This window comes from Protomyctophum bolini (genome assembly GCF_963924005.1).
Source record: "Protomyctophum bolini genome assembly, chromosome: 4".
NCBI classification, from domain to species: domain Eukaryota; kingdom Metazoa; phylum Chordata; class Actinopteri; order Myctophiformes; family Myctophidae; genus Protomyctophum; species Protomyctophum bolini.
In genome coordinates this window covers 51,381,769-51,400,613 of record NC_137865.1, presented here as the reverse complement: position 1 = coordinate 51,400,613, position 18,845 = coordinate 51,381,769, and the positions used below count along the sequence as shown (strand labels likewise).

Below are 18,845 nucleotides of genomic sequence, written 5' to 3'. Positions count from 1 at the left end.
CACACTATGAAACGGAAATCATGAAAATGTGTGCAAATCGTTGAATATCTTTGCTTCTGGAAGGTTCCTGGAACAACATATTTTTAAATACATAATTTTGGGGGATCCATCTTGACATGAAAAAGGTTGAGAACCACTGAATTATTATAGCAACATACTTTATTTGCAGTAGGCTATGCACTGGACACATGCATGACATATCTGTGTTCAACAACTCAGTAATGCATCAAAATAACACTGACAGCTGAGGTGCATAGCAACAGTTGCTAAAGTATTGGGATTGGCATTGGACCAATCGCTTTTCGGGGGTGGGGTTTTCGCGAAGGGCTCTTCATTGGTTACTAACGTCCGTTCCCTCCCATCCCATCCCATCGGCCAGGAGATCGACAGCGGCCCCGTCTTGTGCCTGGTGACCGCCCGGGTCCCGGGCGAGGCCTGTGATTGGCTGGTGGCCGGCACTCAGTCTGGCTCCCTATTGGTCATCAACAGTCAGGAGCCGACGTCATGGCACCGGCTCCAGGGCGTGTCCGACGCCGTCACCTCCCTGCTGTTCCACACCTACCCTCCCCGCAGGTAGGGGGCGCTGTTCTACACCTACCCTCCCCGCAGGTAGGGGGCGCTATAGAGTACTCGGTATCAATAAGCTTTGGGCTTATTGAGTACCTGGTATCGATAAGCTTTGGGCTTATTGAGTACCTGGTATCGATAAGCTTTGGGCTTATCCAGTAAATGGTAAATGGTGCATTTATATAGTGCCTTTATCCAAGGCGCTTTACATAGATTGTGCATTACATTCACCCATTCATTCACACACACATTCACACACCGATTGCGGCGGAAGCCATGCAAGGCACCAACCAGCACATCGGGAGCAATGTGGGGTTCAGTGTCTTTGCCCAAGGACACTTTGACATGTAGACAGGAGGAGGAGGAGGAGCCGGGATTCGAACCGCCGACCCATGGATCATTGGACGACCTGCTCTACCTCTTGAGCCACAGTCGCAACGTGTTCAAACCTTTCACCTGGTGGTTTTTCTACTTTCAGCCAAAGGAGGAGCTACCTGCTGGTTGGGAGTGCAGACGGAGTCCTTACTGTCTACGAGGACACTGTTCTAAAGGTACTTGTTGCTGTAGCATCTACTACGTAATGCGCCACGTCAACAGCTAGCAACCCGATGCTAACGTAGGTAGCATTATGGCTTGATCTATCGAAAGCGCTGTAAAAGCGCATTTGCCATTAATCTACGGCAATGGAGTTTTATTAAATAATGAGCTTTAATTGACGTAGAAATTCTATTCAAGACAGTGTTTGAACTCAACCATCCTAAGATGAATTTGGACGTATCCAAAGATAATAATTTCTTCTTCTCCTCCTTCTTCTCATCCTCCTCCTTCTTCTCCTCCCCCTCCCTCTCCTCCTCCTCCTCCTCATGCAGGAGGAGAACGGCCGTCCGGTGAAGACGCTGGCCCTGGGCAGCGCCAGCACGCCCGTGATGTGCCTGTGTCAGTGCGGTCAGTCTGTGGACAGAGTGAGCGCGGTGCGTGCGGGTCAGTGTGGTCACCACCGCTCCTCCGGAGAGCGGAGCGCCGTGTGGGCGGCGTGCGGCTCCCGGGTGCTCTCCTTCTCCGCGGACTACGAGGTGTGGAAGACCCTGGACACCAGACCCAACCCCCTGGACACCAGACCCAACCCCCTGGACACCAGGCCCAACCCCCTGGACACCAGGCCCAACCACGTCTTCACGTGAGTTCTGGACGAGGAGAAGTAGCCTGATTATGTCACGGTGTGTATCAAAATGGAACCCAAGTGCAAGCAACACAGGCAGAGTAAGTTCAATAGTTTAATAGCGACCAAAACCAAGGCAAAGGCTTACATAGAAGTACATCAGGCAGAGGTCAAAACCAAGAAAGCAGTCCAAAACAGGCAAACAAATCCAAGGGGGGGGGGGGGGGCAGGCAGAATGTCACAGTCCAAAAACAGGCAGGAGGTCAAAATCCAAACTAGTAAATAATCTAAGAACAGTCTAGGAAAATACAGAGAACAGGAATGTAACACAGTCATTCTAGCCAGGAATGAGGCAGAATGAGTCCAGTTTTATAGGCGGTGGCTTGATTGCAGAAGTAGGCACAGGTGTGTAATGAGAAGGGAACTGTTGGGCTGATGAGGCAGTGGGAGACAGGTGTATGGGAGACAGGTGTATGGGAGACAGGTGTATAGGTCTGCAGTGGTGGAATAGAATGTGGGAGTGGCTGAAGTGGAACTACAGACAGGGGAAGACTCAAACCATGACAGATTATCAGACTGTAGACTGCGGGGTCTTTGGGCTGGATCCAGGCTAGCTCTGAAGGCCGTTCCAACGCTGCTGTTTCAAAGTGCCTTTCTCATTATTATTATTATTATTATTATTATTATTAGTAGTAGTAGCGTTGTGTTATGGCTGGCTCTGGGGCCATAACGACACCGGAGGACAATGCAAAAATAAGTATTTTATTTTATAAACAACAACCAAAAGAACAAGGGTGCTCTCCTGCGGCCCTCCAGCCTGTGGAGAAATGCAGATCTGTTATAACGATTACAATAATGACAATTAAATAAACCAATTATAGCAAAATGAGGGAGGTGGTGGGTCAGTGCAGAATAAGAATCACTAAACAAATCGGCAAATCAAATCAAGTGCTCTATCACATAATGTTCACTTAATCAGAACAAAATTAAATAAAACTCTCAAACGGTAGCACTGTCCAAACTAAACTCAAAGTGTCCAAACTAAACTCAGGTGCCCAAAAATAACGCAAATCCAAACCAGTAGAGTGTGGCCAGTCTCCTCTGGCCACTCTTAAACTCCTCGGGAAAGTCTGGTCAAATGTCCAATATCCACACTCCAGGAAAGGAAGAAGTTCTCTAAATCCAGAGGTCTAAGCCAAATTCAAGGGAATAATCCAACTCCAAGGGAATAATCCAAAAGGGAAAGAATGGTAAGAACATGGGAAATATTCCTCTTGCCCCCAGCCGTAGCCTGTCTGTCTCCCTGCTCCTTCACTCTGCACTGCCTGAGTCAAACTCCCCCAGGTGGCCCAAACATTGTGATTGCCCTTCAACCCCAGGTGAGCTGTGGGCGGGGCTTCACAATCACTGCCTGTTGCCATAGCAACCCATGTATCCAACTGGCTTCTTGTAGCATAGTCCAGCAGATAATTAGAAACATTTCATAGCGCAACGGATTGGTAGAAAATAATAAAATACATGAAAAATGGTGCATAGCAAACAAAAAATGCATGGAACCAATGTGACTCTGGGCATAGATGTTACACTGTAGTGCTCTGAGAGCAGGTCTCTTGTATAGTGTTTGGGGGAGGACACTGGCCAGGCGTCTCCCCCTCCACTGCAGTGAGAGCAGGTCTATAGTGTTTGGGGGAGGACACTGGCCAGGCGTCTCCCCCTCCACTGCAGTGAGAGCAGGTCTATAGTGTTTGGGGGAGGACACTGGCCAGGCGTCTCCCCTTCCACTCCAGTGAGAGCAGGTCTATTGTGTAGTGTTTGGGGGAGGACACTGGCCAGGCGTCTCCCCCTCCACTCCAGTGAGAGCAGGTCTGTAGTGTTTGGGGGAGGACACTGGCCAGGCGTCTCCCCTTCCACTCCAGTGAGAGCAGGTCTATTGTGTAGTGTTTGGGGGAGGACACTGGCCAGGTGTCTCCCCTTCCACTCCAGTGAGAGCAGGTCTGTAGTGTTTGGGGGAGGACACTGGCCAGGCGTCTCCCCTTCCACTCCAGTGAGAGCAGGTCTATTGTGTAGTGTTTGGGGGAGGACACTGGCCAGGCGTCTCCCCCTCCACTCCAGTGAGAGCAGGTCTGTAGTGTTTGGGGGAGGACACTGGCCAGGAGTCTCCCCTTCCACTCCCGTGGGATAAAAAAATTATATGTATTAGAGAGACCTGCGGTTGACGGATTTAACCGCGGTTGGCGGATGGTGTGGTTAAATAGGGAGATTATGACTTTCACTGATGTTCCGCCCTTGCACTTTGTGTGTGTGTGTGTGTGTGTGTGTCTCCAGGCAGCAGCGTTGGGCGGTCAGCCCCGAGGCCTCGGTGTCCAGGATGGTCGTTCAGGACAAACTGCTGTTCCTCAGCAGGGCGGGGGGGCAGACGGTGGAGGTCTGGGACCGGAGGAGCGACAAGATGCTGGACCGGATGGACTGTGGGGCCGTCATCAGGTACACGCACGCACACACACACACGCACACGCACACAAACACAAACACAAACACCCACAGAGATCAGTTCTCTGCTTCGGCAGTACTTTATGCTGTGATTTCATTATCCTCTCCAGACAGGACCCCGGCTGGAAGGCCCGGAGGGGCGGGGCCCCCGGCGAGGCCCCTCCCCCTGCAGAGACGGAGGCCTCGGGGGCCTCGTGGGGCCGCGCCACCATCAAGGCCCTGCTGGTGCACGGCGGTACTACGCTCTGGGTGGGCACCCGGGGGGGCTTCCTGCTCCTGCTGGAGGTCTCCAAGCTGCAGCAGCTGCAGCCGCTGCAGGTCATCATGGGCCCTGCAGGCCCCGGTGGGCAGTCGGTGCGCTGCATCGTCTCCTCCACAGGTCAGTCTAAAGGTCACAGGTCAGTCTAGAGGTCACGGGTCAGTCTAAAGGTCAGTCTAAAGGTCACAGGTCAGTCTAAAGGTCACAGGTCAGTCTAGAGGTCACAGGTCAGTCTAGAGGTCAGTCTAAAGGTCACAGGTCAGTCTAAAGGTCAGTCTGAAGGTCACAGTTCAGTCTAAAGCTCACAGGTCAGTCTAGAGGTCAGTCTAAAGGTCACAGGTCAGTCTAAAGGTCAGTCTGAAGGTCACAGGTCAGTCTAAAGCTCACAGGTCAGTCTAAAGGTCACAGGTCAGTCTAAAGCTCACAGGTCAGTCTAAAGGTAACAGGTCAGTCTAAAGGTCACAGGTCAGTCTAAAGGTCACAGGTCAGTCTAAAGGTCAGTCTAAGAGTTGCACCACTCAGTTCACACAGGTGTGATTTTTTTCCAACAACAGAAACGCTGAACAGGAAGAATGTGGTGCTGGTGCTGGGAAGGAGGTTTCCCCAGGACAAGACTCATTTTGGTGAGAGATCTATTTAATTTCCTTATAATATTATTAGTAGACGGAACTTGAACATAGGCAGTGTTTTCTCATTGGTGGGTAAATAGTAGTGTGCGCGTGTGTGTGCGTGCGCTTGCGCATGTGTGTGTGTGTGTGTGTGTGTGTGTGTGTGTGTGTGTGTGCGTGCGTGTGCGTGCGTGTGCGTGCGTGTCACATGTGCGTCCCCCTCAGACGAGGAGTCCGTGCTGACGGTGTGGAACAGCGACCTGCCGTCGGAGGTGAAGGACTTGAACAAACACTGTGAGCTGAGAGAGGAGATCACCTCCAAGATGAGAGAGCAGCTCCACGACTGAGCCCACTGCTCTGTGGCGCAGCTCCACGACTGAGACCATTGCTCTGTGGCACAGCTCCACGACTGAGCCCCACTGCTCTGTGGCGCAGCTCCACGACTGGACCTACAGCTCTGTGGCGCAGATCCACGACTGGACCTACAGCTCTGTGGAGCAGCTCCACGACTGAGCCCACTGCTCTGTTGCGCAGCTCCACGACTGAGCCCACTGCTCTGTGGTGCAGCTCCACGACTGGGCCCACTGCTCTGTGGAGCAGCTCCATGTCTGGGCCCACAGCTCTGTGGAGCAGCTCCACGACTGAGCCCACAGCTCTGTGGCGCAGCTCCATGACTGAACTGAACCCACAGCTCTGTGCAGAACATCAACACTGCAGGGTTTCTGGGCAGCAGTAGTCTGTGCTGTTCACAATTCACATGTTCGTGGTTTTTAAGGTGTCACGTTAATGTGGGACTGTGTACAGAGACAACACGACAATGACTTCAGGACGTTGTTGTGACTCCAAATCTATGGAACATTTAAACTCCTCAATGTTGGTGTGACTCCAAATCTATGAAACATTTAAACTCCTCAATGTTGGTGTGACTCCAAATCTATGAAACATTTAAACTCCTCAATGTTGGTGTGACTCCAAATCTATGAAACATTTAAACTCCTCAATGTTGGTGTGACTCCAAATCTATGAAACATTTAAACTCCTCAATGTTGGTGTGACTCCAAATCTATGAAACATTTTTTTCTGACCATGTGCTCAGCAGCCCTTTGTGCTGCCATCTGGTGGACGTTTTGGGAACTGATCACTACCAACCATGAACTGCCATCCGAGACATATTCCCGGAATATTGAATGGACCCAGATGGACCCAGATGGACCCAGATGGTTCTTCATGTTTCTTTTATTTTTAAAGATTGTGTTGTTTTTGGCTTTTCTGCCTTTATTGATAGTATTAAGTGAAGACAGACAGGAAAGAAGGGGAGAGAGAGAGATAGAGAGAGGAGGGGAGAGAGAGAGGAGGGGAGAGAGAGAGGAGGGGAGAGAGAGAGAGAGAGAGAGAGAGAGAGAGAGAGAGAGAGAGAGAGGGAGAGAGAAGGGGAGAGAGAGGAAGAGAGAGAGAGAGAAGGGGAGAGAGAGGAGGGAGAGAGAGAGAGAGAGAGAGAGGGGGGAGACCTACTGGTCAGAGCTGGAACTACAGGCTGGCCCGTGCATTTAGCAGGAGGAAACCCTGAGCCTACTGGTCAGAGCTGGAACTACAGGCTGGCCCGTGCATTTAGCAGGAGGAAATCCTGAGCCTACTGGTCAGAGCTGGAACTACAGGCTGGCCCGTGCATTTAGCAGGAGGAAACCCTGAGCCTACTGGTCAGAGCTGGAACTACAGGCTGGCCCGTGCATTTAGCAGGAGGAAAGCCTGTGGGACAGCGCTCAACAACAGCATCATCATAGATCCGCATGTCCGTGCATGTGCGACCTACGAGCAGGACGGTGCGCACCATGAACTGTCAATCAAATCCGCGACCGCAAGAGCCACCATTTTAGGAATGAAACGATCAGAAAGTGCACAACACTGGACCAGTCTGAGGATGCAGGGAAAACTGGCTCTTCTTCCCTTTGCAAACCACTCATTATCACACTCTATACTGTCAAATAACACCATAGGTGAGGACATTCTCATTTTCACTATTAAAGCCCGTTTACAGGTGTTGCCGAACAAGTTCAACTTGGCAACCTGGTACCCATCAGCACACGACCCACACTGCATCCTACATCCAGTACCACATGACAAAGAAACAGTCGCACACATCTTAAATGGTTGCAGCCACTATAAAGGACTGTACATTGCCAGACATGACCGTCTGGTGGACCTGGTCTCAGACAAGATCAGAGGAGTACAGGACAGGACAACAAGAATGTATAAACACAGCACTGTAAAAATAGACTGGTTTGATCACAATGACACGCATGTCAATTCACTACAAAATATTCCAAATACCCCAGATATTGTGTTCATTAATGAAATTAGAAAAACTGTCACTATATTTGAAATAGGCTGCCCATTTGATTTGTATATGGACACTTGTTTTACATCCAAACTTATGAAATATCAGCTTCTGGTGGAACGTATTATGGCCTTGGGATATAACTGTCAACTTATTGTCCTTGTATTTGGAAGTCTGGGCCATGTCCATAAACTTGTTCGGGTTTGCAATTGGGTGGATTGCTAAAAACAAATGCAAAAAAGCTGGCTAAATACTGTTCTGTCTCAGCTACTATGGGCAGTCTGTCTGTCTGGAGAAGGCGTTGTTTCATTTATCCCTAGGTGGCTTAAAAATAACCAAAACAAACATCCTGTCTAGTAGTATCAAGTAATAGTATGTCAACAATGTGCTATATATATATATATATATTTATTTTCTCTTCTTTTCCCTCTGTGTGTTAAGCATGTGCAGCAGTTATATCTGGTTGACCATGGATGTATAACCTCATTCTGATCAGTGTTTGGGTCATATTGTATTACGCCTCTTGTGCAGATCCAAATGAAATAATTCAAATGTGTGTGTGTGTGTGTGTGTGTGTGTGTGTGTGTGTGTGTGTGTGTGTGTGTGTGTGTGTGTGTGTGTGTGTGTGTGTGTGTGTGTGTGTGTGTGTGTGTGTGTGTGTCGTTTTTGTCATTTCGTATTTTTTTTCAAATCTTCAAAAATGATGAAAAACTGCGCGCTATAGTATGCCGTACGATATGGGCTATAGCCCACGGTCCAAAATGATGAGAAACGAGGCTAACTTTTTTTTTCAAAATTTCAAAAAACATGGGCTATAACCCATCGTTTTTGTCATTTCGTAATTTTTTTCAAATCTTCAAAAATGATGAAAAACGGCGCGCTATAGTATGCCGTACGATATGGGCTATAGCCCATGGTCCAAAATGATGAGAAACGAGGCTAACTTTTTTTTTCAAAATTTCAAAAAACATGGGCTATAACCCATCGTTTTTGTCATTTCGTAATTTTTTTCAAATCTTCAAAAATGATGAAAAACGGCGCGCTATAGTATGCCGTACGATATGGGCTATAGCCAATGGTCCAAAATGATGAGAAACGATAACTTTTTTTTTTTTAATTTAAAAAAACATGGGCTATAACCCATCGTTTTTGTCAAATTGCGGAATTGCGGAAATTGTGGAAATGGTAATTGCGGAAATTGTGGAAATGGAAATTGCGGAATTATTTTTTCATTTTTTTCAAATCCTCAAAAATGATGAAAAACGGCGCGCTATAGTATGCCGTACGATATGGGCTATAGCCCATGGTCCAAAATGATGAGAAACGAGGATAACTTTTTTTTTCAAAATTTCAAAAAACATGGGCTATAACCCATCGTTTTTGTCATTTCGTAATTTTTTTCAAATCTTCAAAAATGATGAAAAACTGCGCGCTATAGTATGCCGTACGACAGTGATACTCAACCTCAGGCCCGCGGGCCACATCAGGCCCGCGGGACCATTATGACTGGCCCACCAATGCAAATCTAAAAAAAAGAAGAAAAGAAAATCTGGAAAATGAAATAAAAATAAATAAATCTGAATGAAGTTATCTTTAATTACATTATTATAAGTAATACTATTAGAGTTGTACTATTACTCGAACGGGGGGGGGGATGCAATGCAAATGAAAGACATATACTGTGTATCCCTATTCCCTGACATAATTTTATAGCTAAACGGACAGAATTCTATTTTATTTGAATGATGAAACCCAGCTGCCATTAATAGTTGGAAATGGAAATTGCGGAAATGGTGGAAATGGAAAATGCGGAAATGGAAATTGCGGAAAATTGCGGATAATTGCGTTATTTCTTCCTCTTGTGTGAATGGGTTAGGTTCATGGTATGGTCCAGTTTAAGTTTGTCAGGGCAAATTGAAAGCAATTTAGTTCATTCCCTCATGGCATTATGAGAAGCAAGCATGCAGCAGAGTGTTCTCCACAGCTCTCCAACGTTTGTGTTTTGGTGTAGATATGTCTGTAAGTAAACTCAAATGTGATAATGCAAACTGTCAAAGAAAATGTGTCAGTTGAGTAATGTGAACTAGTCAATTTAGTTAGCTACAGGAGTGTGATTGCATCAGCTATGTGTACATGTTTTCATGTTTTCTTTTGAGTGTGTTTCTAAAACCCATGTCTTTGTTTGTTTATGTTTTACAGTGTTACAAATATCCATAAATCTACAGTAAAGATTACTCTTCCCAAGAAATGTCTTTATTATTGGAGTTGTACGCTATCTGTCTAGCCCTGCACAGACACGCAAGTGCGAGGACAGAATAGTAAGAAGACAACCACACAGCGGACAAAGACAATTGGGGGCTGTCTACAGATTAACACAGCATGCCTAACATTAACTTGAAGTGGCTAAGCTGCAGTTAAGCAAGTAGCCAGTATGTCTCTTCCAGAGAAAATGGATGAGACTTTTGCGACCAGATCGCACGTTTCTGGCTCCAATGGTTCAAAGCACTCCAGCAATTCTTCATTCCACTCCGGAAAGGCTTCGGTGAATTCCAGCAAGAAGTCAGAGCACTCCGGCCCAGCGTCAGTACACTCCAGCAAGAAGTCAGAGCACTCCGGCCCAGCGTCAGTACACTCCAGCAAGAAGTCAGAGCACTCCGGCCCAGCGTCAGTACACTCCAGCAAGAAGTCAGAGCACTCCGGCCCAGCGTCAGTACACTCCAGCAAGAAGTCAGAGCACTCCGGCCCAGCGTCAGTACACTCCAGCAAGAAGTCAGAGCACTCCGGCCCAGCGTCAGTACACTCCAGCAAGAAGTCAGAGCACTCCGGCCCAGCGTCAGTACACTCCAGCAAGAAGTCAGAGCACTCCGGCCCAGCGTCAGTACACTCCAGCAAGAAGTCAGTACACTCCAGCCAGGCTTCAGGACGATCCAACAGATCAACAGCCAGTGCTGCAGCCACCAAAGCCAGAGCCAGGGCACAGGCAGCACATGCAGAGATCTCCTTTGCAGAAAAAGAGGCAAACACAATGAGAGAGAAAGCAGGACTCGAAGCTGAGACAACTCGTCAGAGAGCAGAGGTGGAAGCTGAAAATGCACGACGTATAGCAGAAGTAGAGGCCAACCTTCATGTGTTGAAGGTACAGAAAGCAGCAGTGGTAGCTTCAGCAGAGGCAGATGTCTATGAGGCTGCAGCTGAAGCTGAACTGGAAGGTGAGCCCAATAGAGACTTCACTGAATTGGCCACTCAAGATCCAGTGCAAAGAACCAGTGAGTATGTACAGAACCACGCAGTGGCAGAAGACATGACACAATATCAAACCCAGTCTATAACACCTGGTGCTCAGCCAGCAGTACCAGACTCTATGCACATAAGATCCACCCCAGTTCCACACCACGTCTCTCGCTCTCATAACACAGACATTCCCCCCTGCAGCACCAACATAAACAATGCCCCTATGGCAAGAGACATTCCCCCCTGCAGCACCAACATAAACAATACCCCTATGGCAAGAGACATTCCCCCCTGCAGCACCAACATAAACAATACCCCTATGGCAAGAGACATTCCCCCCTGCAGCACCAACATAAACAATACCCCTATGGCAAGAGACATTCCCCCCTGCAGCACCAACATAAACAATACCCCTATGGCAAGAGACATTCCCCCCTGCAGCACCAACATAAACAATACCCCTATGGCAAGAGACATTCCCCCCTGCAGCACCAACATAAACAATACCCCTATGGCAAGAGACATTCCCCCCTGCCGCACCAACATAAACAATACCCCTATGGCAAGAGACATTCCCCCCTGCAGCACCAACATAAACAATACCCCTATGGCAAGAGACATTCCCCCCTGCAGCACCAACATAAACAATACCCCTATGGCAAGAGACATTCCCCCCTGCAGCACCAACATAAACAATACCCCTATGGCAAGAGACATTCCCCCCCTGCCGCACCAACATAAACAATGCCCCTATGGCAAGAGACATCCCCCCCCTGCCGCACCAACATAAACAATACCCCTATGGCAAGAGACACTCCCCCCTGCAGCACCAACATAAACAATACCCCTATGGCAAGAGACATTCCCCCCTGCAGCACCAACATAAACAATACCCCTATGGCAAGAGACATTCCCCCCTGCAGCACCAACATAAACAATACCCCTATGGCAAGAGACATTCCCCCCTGCAGCACCAACATAAACAATACCCCTATGGCAAGAGACATTCCCCCCTGCAGCACCAACATAAACAATACCCCTATGGCAAGAGACATTCCCCCCTGCAGCACCAACATAAACAATACCCCTATGGCAAGAGACATTCCCCCCTGCAGCACCAACATAAACAATACCCCTATGGCAAGAGACACTCCCCCCTGCCGCACCAACATAAACAATACCCCTATGGCAAGAGACATTCCCCCCTGCAGCACCAACATAAACAATACCCCTATGGCAAGAGACATTCCCCCCTGCAGCACCAACATAAACAATACCCCTATGGCAAGAGACATTCCCCCCTGCCGCACCAACATAAACAATACCCCTATGGCAAGAGACATTCCCCCCTGCCGCACCAACATAAACAATACCCCTATGGCAAGAGACATTCCCCCCTGCAGCACCAACATAAACAATACCCCTATGGCAAGAGACATTCCCCCCTGCAGCACCAACATAAACAATACCCCTATGGCAAGAGACATTCCCCCCTGCCGCACCAACATAAACAATACCCGTATGGCAAGAGACATTCCCCCCTGCAGCACCAACATAAACAATACCCCTATGGCAAGAGACATTCCCCCCTGCCGCACCAACATAAACAATGCCCCTATGGCAAGAGACACTCCCCCCTTCCATCCCAACACACACAGTGCCTCTATGCCAGGAGTGTTCATAAAAGAAGAAGAATATGCAATGCCGGAAAGTGCTCAAAAGCACAGAGCATACCCCGCAAAGTCCCACACCTACTCTCTCTATCCGCCAGAGACTGATGACCTAGCAAAACACATGATACGTAGAGAGGTTGCTAGTTCTGGGTTACTGACATTTGATGATTGTCCTGAGAATTACTGGGCGTGGAAGTTCTCTTTCCAAAGTGTTATGAGTGATCTTAATTTATCAGACAGAGAAGAGCTAGATCTGCTCACAAAGTGGCTCGGCCCAGAGTCATCTCAGCTGGCCAAGAGACTCAGGTCAGTGCACATTAACAATCCAGCCGCAGGGGTCAAGATGATTTGGAAGAGATTAGAGGAAAGTTATGGTTGCCCAGAGGTGATAGAGAATGCCCTGTTGAAAAAACTAGATGACTTCCCTAGAATCTCAGACACGGACAACATACAGTTAAGAGAACTTGGTGATATTCTATTGGAAATTGATGCAGCTATGGCAGGTGGCTACTTAACAGGGTTATCTTATCTTAACACACATCGTGGAATTAATCCAATTATTGAAAAGCTTTCATTCCGTTTGCAAGATAGATGGATCTCCTGCGGTTCCAAGTACAAGGAGAACTACAGAGTCTCCTTTCCGCCATTCAGCTTTTTCACCAAATTTATTGTTGACCAAGCAAGGATTAGGAACGATCCTAGCTTTGCGTTCTCTAGAACTAGTCACCATAGCCCTGCAAAAACAGACAAGCTAGGTATAAGTAATGTATCTCTTAAAAGGACTGAAGTGTCAGCTACAACAGCAGACTCTCAGGAACCAGACATTCAGTGTCCAATCCACAACAAGCCACATCCACTGTCCAAGTGCCGGGAGTTCAGAAGTAAGCACATAGATGAGCGTAAGGCTTACCTGAAAGAAAAGTGGATTTGCTTTAAATGTTGTGCATCCACTAATCACATTGCAAAATACTGTGATGTCAATGTCAAATGCAAAGAATGCAACAGTGATAGGCACACCTCAGCTCTGCATCCTGGTCCAGCTCCCTGGATGGAAGGGGCACCTACAACTGTGATGGAGCAAGGCGGGGAGTCAGAGGAGACTGCCTCATCTGCTTCAGTCACATCGATGTGCACAGAGATATGTGAAATAGCATCAAAACCCAGATCATGCTCCAACATCTGTTTGGTGTCTGTTTTTCCCTCTGGCTGTCCTGACAAAGCAAAGAAAAGGTATGCAGTGTTGGATGACCAAAGTAATCGGTCATTAGTGAAATCTGAATTCTTTGATCTTTTTGGCATTAGCGGTGACTCAACCCCTTACACTCTGAGAACATGCTCAGGCATTATGGAGACAACAGGGAGGAGAGTATCCATTTTCACTGTCCAGTCCATTGATGGGAAAACGCAGGTAAAACTTCCCACTCTAATTGAATGCGACATGATGCCGGATGACAAATCAGAAATTCCTACACCTGACATTGCCCAATATTTCCCCCACCTGAAACAAGCAGCAAACCAGATCCCAGCACTAGACCCTAGTGCTGAAATCATCCTTCTCTTAGGCAGAGATATTTTAAGTGTACACAAGGTACGTGACCAGTTTAATGGGCCCCACAACACACCTTATGCACAACGGCTAGATTTGGGTTGGGTTATAGTAGGAGAAGTATGCTTGGGTGGAGCTCACACACCAGCAGATGTAAGCATCTTCAAAACAAATGTGCTACATGACAGACGCACATCTTTGCTCAGTCCTTGCAAGAACGGAATTCAAGTAAAGGAGAGATTCAGTCCCGACGCACCACAGCCGCACAAAACGTCCCAGTGCTGTCTAGAGACTGTCACCCCTAACACAGACAGCTTGGGAGATGGTGTGCTTGTTAGGACTCCAGATAAAGAGGAACCCGCTCTGTCCATGGAGGATAGCATGTTCCTGGATATGGACAGAGAAGTGTACATGGACGATGGACATGCCTCTGTATCTATGGAAGCTGAAGTAGTCAGCCTGTTGCAGAGAACCGAACAGACGTTATCAGCCAGCAATCTCAAGCTACACAAGTTTTGCATCCAACAGTAGCTCAGTCATGGAAGCTCATCTACAGCAGACTAACTGGTTCTCAGGCCCGGCATTTCTGCACATGGAGGATATAGGGGAAAATATAGAGACAAAATCCTTCGACCCGGGTCCAGACTGTGTCAAGGCAATCTGTGGGACACATACTCAAAAGACAATTCATAAACAATGAATAATGAGGCAGCACAAAATGTCAGAGTTATATAGTATAAGGATTTTACTCGAGTAAGGAGACAAGACTTACATGACGTGTTCATGCATGGAAAACCCCAGCCTGGCTCCCAGAATGACAAGAACCATCAGCTTATATAGCTTGCTCTTACACAGACAACCCCCAACATATAGATAGCCTCAAGGCATTCACCAAATGGGACGGTGGCATCATAAACAACAGCCAAACAGCAAACAGCCTGTAACTTGGAGTATTATTACAATGTTTATCCCTAAATTTCCACGACATTACCCCACTTTTAAACATTTAAAAACTCATAAACACCATTTATCAGTACATCGCAGATGCAGGCAAAAACCTGGAACACAAAATGTTAGATACACAGGAGAAATTCCTACATGGCCCTCTTCGTCATAGAACGACCGCTTTACAGCCTACGATATACAGTGACACAATGGTTTTACAACAATAAACAAATAAGGCAACGCCAAATTAAACATACAACAACCGTTGCAGACATCGGACTCAAGAAAACATCTCAGCACCAGAGAGTGTCCATTCAGAACTGTCCACTTGCACACTTCACAGACAGCGCACTGCAGGTCCCATGTAGTTAAAACCACACAGAGCAAACAAAACCGAAAGTCTCTTTCGCTCCTTCACGGAACATAAGCACAGAGCACCAATGTTCATCACATCCTCGGGGCCCAGACATGTTGCGAGCTTGCAGATTGGCCATTTTGACAGAACAGCCGCACACGTTGCAGCTTTCCGAAAGACCAGACAATGTCACCACACAGGTGACGCAGCTTCCGAAGCATGATCACAGAATCCAGAGCACCTGATCGCACAATCCAGAGTCCAGAGTGCTAACAGCACATAACTCCTCATTCAGGAACATCAGTGTGGAGACGTCATAGTAGCAGACTAGTTACACATCATCATCATCTCCTAAGCCATGCTGTCATGTTTTTCCAAACAGACTCTTCTCATCATTTATGGAGCTGGAAAGGAACACACTACAAACCAATTTGTAAGAACACCCTACTCTACCTATTACTGTTGATGGTGGACTCAACACTTTGTAATATGACGGGAATATGATAAATCATATTTAACTTGGACACATGTATATATACTATGTTGGTTCCTTACTCACAGAAGGTGTACAGTGAGTGGCATTTAATTTAAAGCTCTCTCTCAGAGTCTTTACTCTCAGCCTGTGAGAACAGAGCCTTTTACTGGGGGTGCAATTAAAGCCTAGGGGTCTGCGTGAACTTCTTATCTTAGCTGCATCTCATTTATGGCTAGTCCACCACCTTTCCAATGTCCCTACAGCTGGCTACCAGCTGACCCCTAACCCAGTAAGCATATGTGCGTTCATACAAGTATTGTCACGGACTGAGAACCCATATGGAACTGAGCTCATTCTATACCCACGTTGCTTACACTAACTATCACTTAGCCCTATCTCTGAATACATCCTTATGTCTCCACTATACAACATACAGCAGGTGAAATATTCTATGCACATAGAAAATATCTTCAGAACATCAAGATGATGCATATTTCATCCATGTAATACTCACAGGTTTGATTCCCAAAATCCAATGATACTTTCCTCCTGTAAACACAGCAATATAACCATTCCCGGCGCGCATGCACATAATTTCAATCAGAGATTAGTCATTTCCATTAGTACTTCATACCACAACCATGTGAGTAATCAATCTTTTGACACAACATGCATCTTGAACCGCCTCCTCCTCCTTGGACCTAATCAGAAAACTGGATCAGAACATAACATTTATTTTTTTTTCTATTTCAGGGCGTCCCCTGAAACAAAACTAGCCAGGCCTAAACCGACCAGACACCTAGAATCTTACCCACAGGCATCATCGCGGACTCCTGTTACTGTCATCCGAGAATGCAGCAAAATGTGACTTATGTCCCAGACCATCCAAATGTCCAGCCGAAAACACCCTATGGCAATCTAGCCAATAACTGGCAATGTCAACACCTGTTCGACATCCCCTTACTGCAACCCAAGTTTCGTAGTCACACGTATTATTCGGAAAGGAAACACATACTTCGTTTTATTGTGAATGCACCATTATAGCACTTCTATTCTAGTATAAAATAAAACTGTCACTCATAAGTTCACAAATGATACTCAAATCAATAGCTTAATCAAAACTACACAGGAACTTTTAACTTTTAAACTACCATGCGTTTTGCACGTGCATCTAGAGAGCTCAATTTAGGAGCACATTTAAACAACGTTTAACCAAGGTACAATTCATTAGTCACCACCAGCAAGAACACATCTTTTGTCGTTCACTATTATTCCCTGTCTTCCTGACACGTAATATTATTTTCCCTATATTTCCCTATGATGACCAGCTACATTGATAATACAAAATTCACCAGCTCACAGACCAGCAGAGGTACATGTAATGTTTTTATAGGTTCCATCCAATCCGTGGTATACAGCCTCCTACTGGACCCTACAGCTAATCGAACAATGTGTAACTCATCAATATGATCCTTATTATTTTTAAGCCCAGCCTTGATCACAATCTGATCATGTAAACAGGTTATCCCAGTACAGTATGTCTTAAATTCAACTCATACAGCCAATACATCAATAGAAATAATTTAATCACTATTATTTCTTGTCCTGACGTCAGTGTCTTTTTTCTCTTCCTGCTCATATACTTATTTATTTATTTAGATGACGATTGCACAGCTTATAATTGCTCTTACTACTGTATTGAATGGTTGGGCTAGAATTTAGTGGTGCCTCTGTTTGTTCAGAGACCGTATCCTCCTTACTAATATCACCACTATCTGATCTGCGAAAACACTTTCCGCTTCTCCCATTCCATTTACTAATTCAAATTCACCAGTCCTAGTGCAGCACAATATAGCTTCGATCAAAACCGTCATGTATCCTAATTAATTCTCTAACCGATACGATACAATGTAGAGATTTGACTAATTTTACACTGCCTACATTTCTACAGATTTGACCTCAACGTGACCTATATGACTGCAGTAGAAAATTAACTATATTATCTTCTTATTACTTATTTAGTACTGTACTATTGAACTCCACTAATTTATATTAGTATTTTAGTATCTAAACTCTGACCACGTAATTCTTCCCTTGTGGTTAGTGTCCACCCTGAGACTGTGAGGCTGGGGTTCAATCCCCGGCCGGGTCATACCAAAGACTGTAAAAATGGGACCCAATGCCTCCCCACTTGACACTCAGCATCAAGGGTTGAATTTGGGCAAGCACCTACGACATACTAGCGTCATGTCCAGAGGGTGTACTTGTACATCAAGCTGCCTCACGCTACAGAAACAGGGGATAGGCTCCTGCCCTATGACCCTATGGCTCAGCAAGGCTACTTATTTATCTGACCTCTGGTTTTGTTGTGCCTTGACCCTGTTGTAAACTCATTAACATTCAGAAAAGGTTTTATTGTCTCTACTTTGTTCCTGTCACAGGGCCTTAATGGCCTTGCAACAGCTGGAATCCTAAATTTTAGTTAATACAACCTATTTTGTTTTATAGCAGCTACAATTACAAACGCAACTCCGTACAACTCTGTACTCACTATCATTTGATCAATGTTCATCTGTCAGCTCAACCTCACCCCTCCATAACTGCAGAGAAAACCACACAGTCAGTCACAAAAATAGCTTCTCTTGCACTCAGTTGTCGCACTCAGTTGTCACAAACGTGTTGGGTTCAAGAATCTGTTTCCTTCAGATCCCGAACATACTCTGTGTCCAGTTATTTCCCAGAGATCCCCAGTCTCTTTCACATCACTGTTTTCCATAATGTTCCATCTCACAATGTCAGTGCATCAATGTCCATGTTAGTGACCAATGTTCAGTTCAGTTCGTTCTGCTGTATCAACTCCCCTCATACTGGAAAAAACGAAAACCAGCAGGTTGAATTTGACTGTGGTATCCTCTTTCCAACAGAACGATGAGGCTTTATTGACAGATGCACATCTATCTTTGCATAATATTGCAATCCACTGCACACTAACGTTTGCAACCATAGCCGCTATATTCTATTCCGTATTTTAACTTTTTGGGTTCCTGTCCTTCAAATAATGTCATATCTCTGTCACATGCTATTCAACTTTGCTAATCACAAGCGCTGCCCCATTTCTTATACCGGGCAAATAGCATTTGGCATACTTGTTTAATTGGAGAATGTACATGCAATTACTACTTAACTCTTTTAAGATGTATAA

At 46.3% G+C, this 18,845-nt stretch overlaps 1 protein-coding gene across 1 annotated transcript in view; it reads left to right on the top strand.

Annotated features, from left to right (window-relative positions):
* lrrk2 (leucine-rich repeat kinase 2) overlaps positions 1 to 6,384 on the top strand; it is a 121,430-nt gene extending 115,046 nt beyond the window's left edge. Inside the window, exons 45-51 of the mRNA XM_080760851.1 lie at positions 380 to 573; positions 1,046 to 1,118; positions 1,437 to 1,744; positions 4,052 to 4,210; positions 4,327 to 4,595; positions 5,030 to 5,098; positions 5,309 to 6,384. Of these exons, the coding sequence (XP_080616977.1) occupies positions 380 to 573; positions 1,046 to 1,118; positions 1,437 to 1,744; positions 4,052 to 4,210; positions 4,327 to 4,595; positions 5,030 to 5,098; positions 5,309 to 5,430 (1,194 nt within the window). The 3' untranslated portion in view covers positions 5,431 to 6,384. The remainder of the gene's footprint in view (positions 1 to 379; positions 574 to 1,045; positions 1,119 to 1,436; positions 1,745 to 4,051; positions 4,211 to 4,326; positions 4,596 to 5,029; positions 5,099 to 5,308) is intronic.
* The last annotated feature ends 12,461 nt before the right edge of the window (positions 6,385 to 18,845 follow it).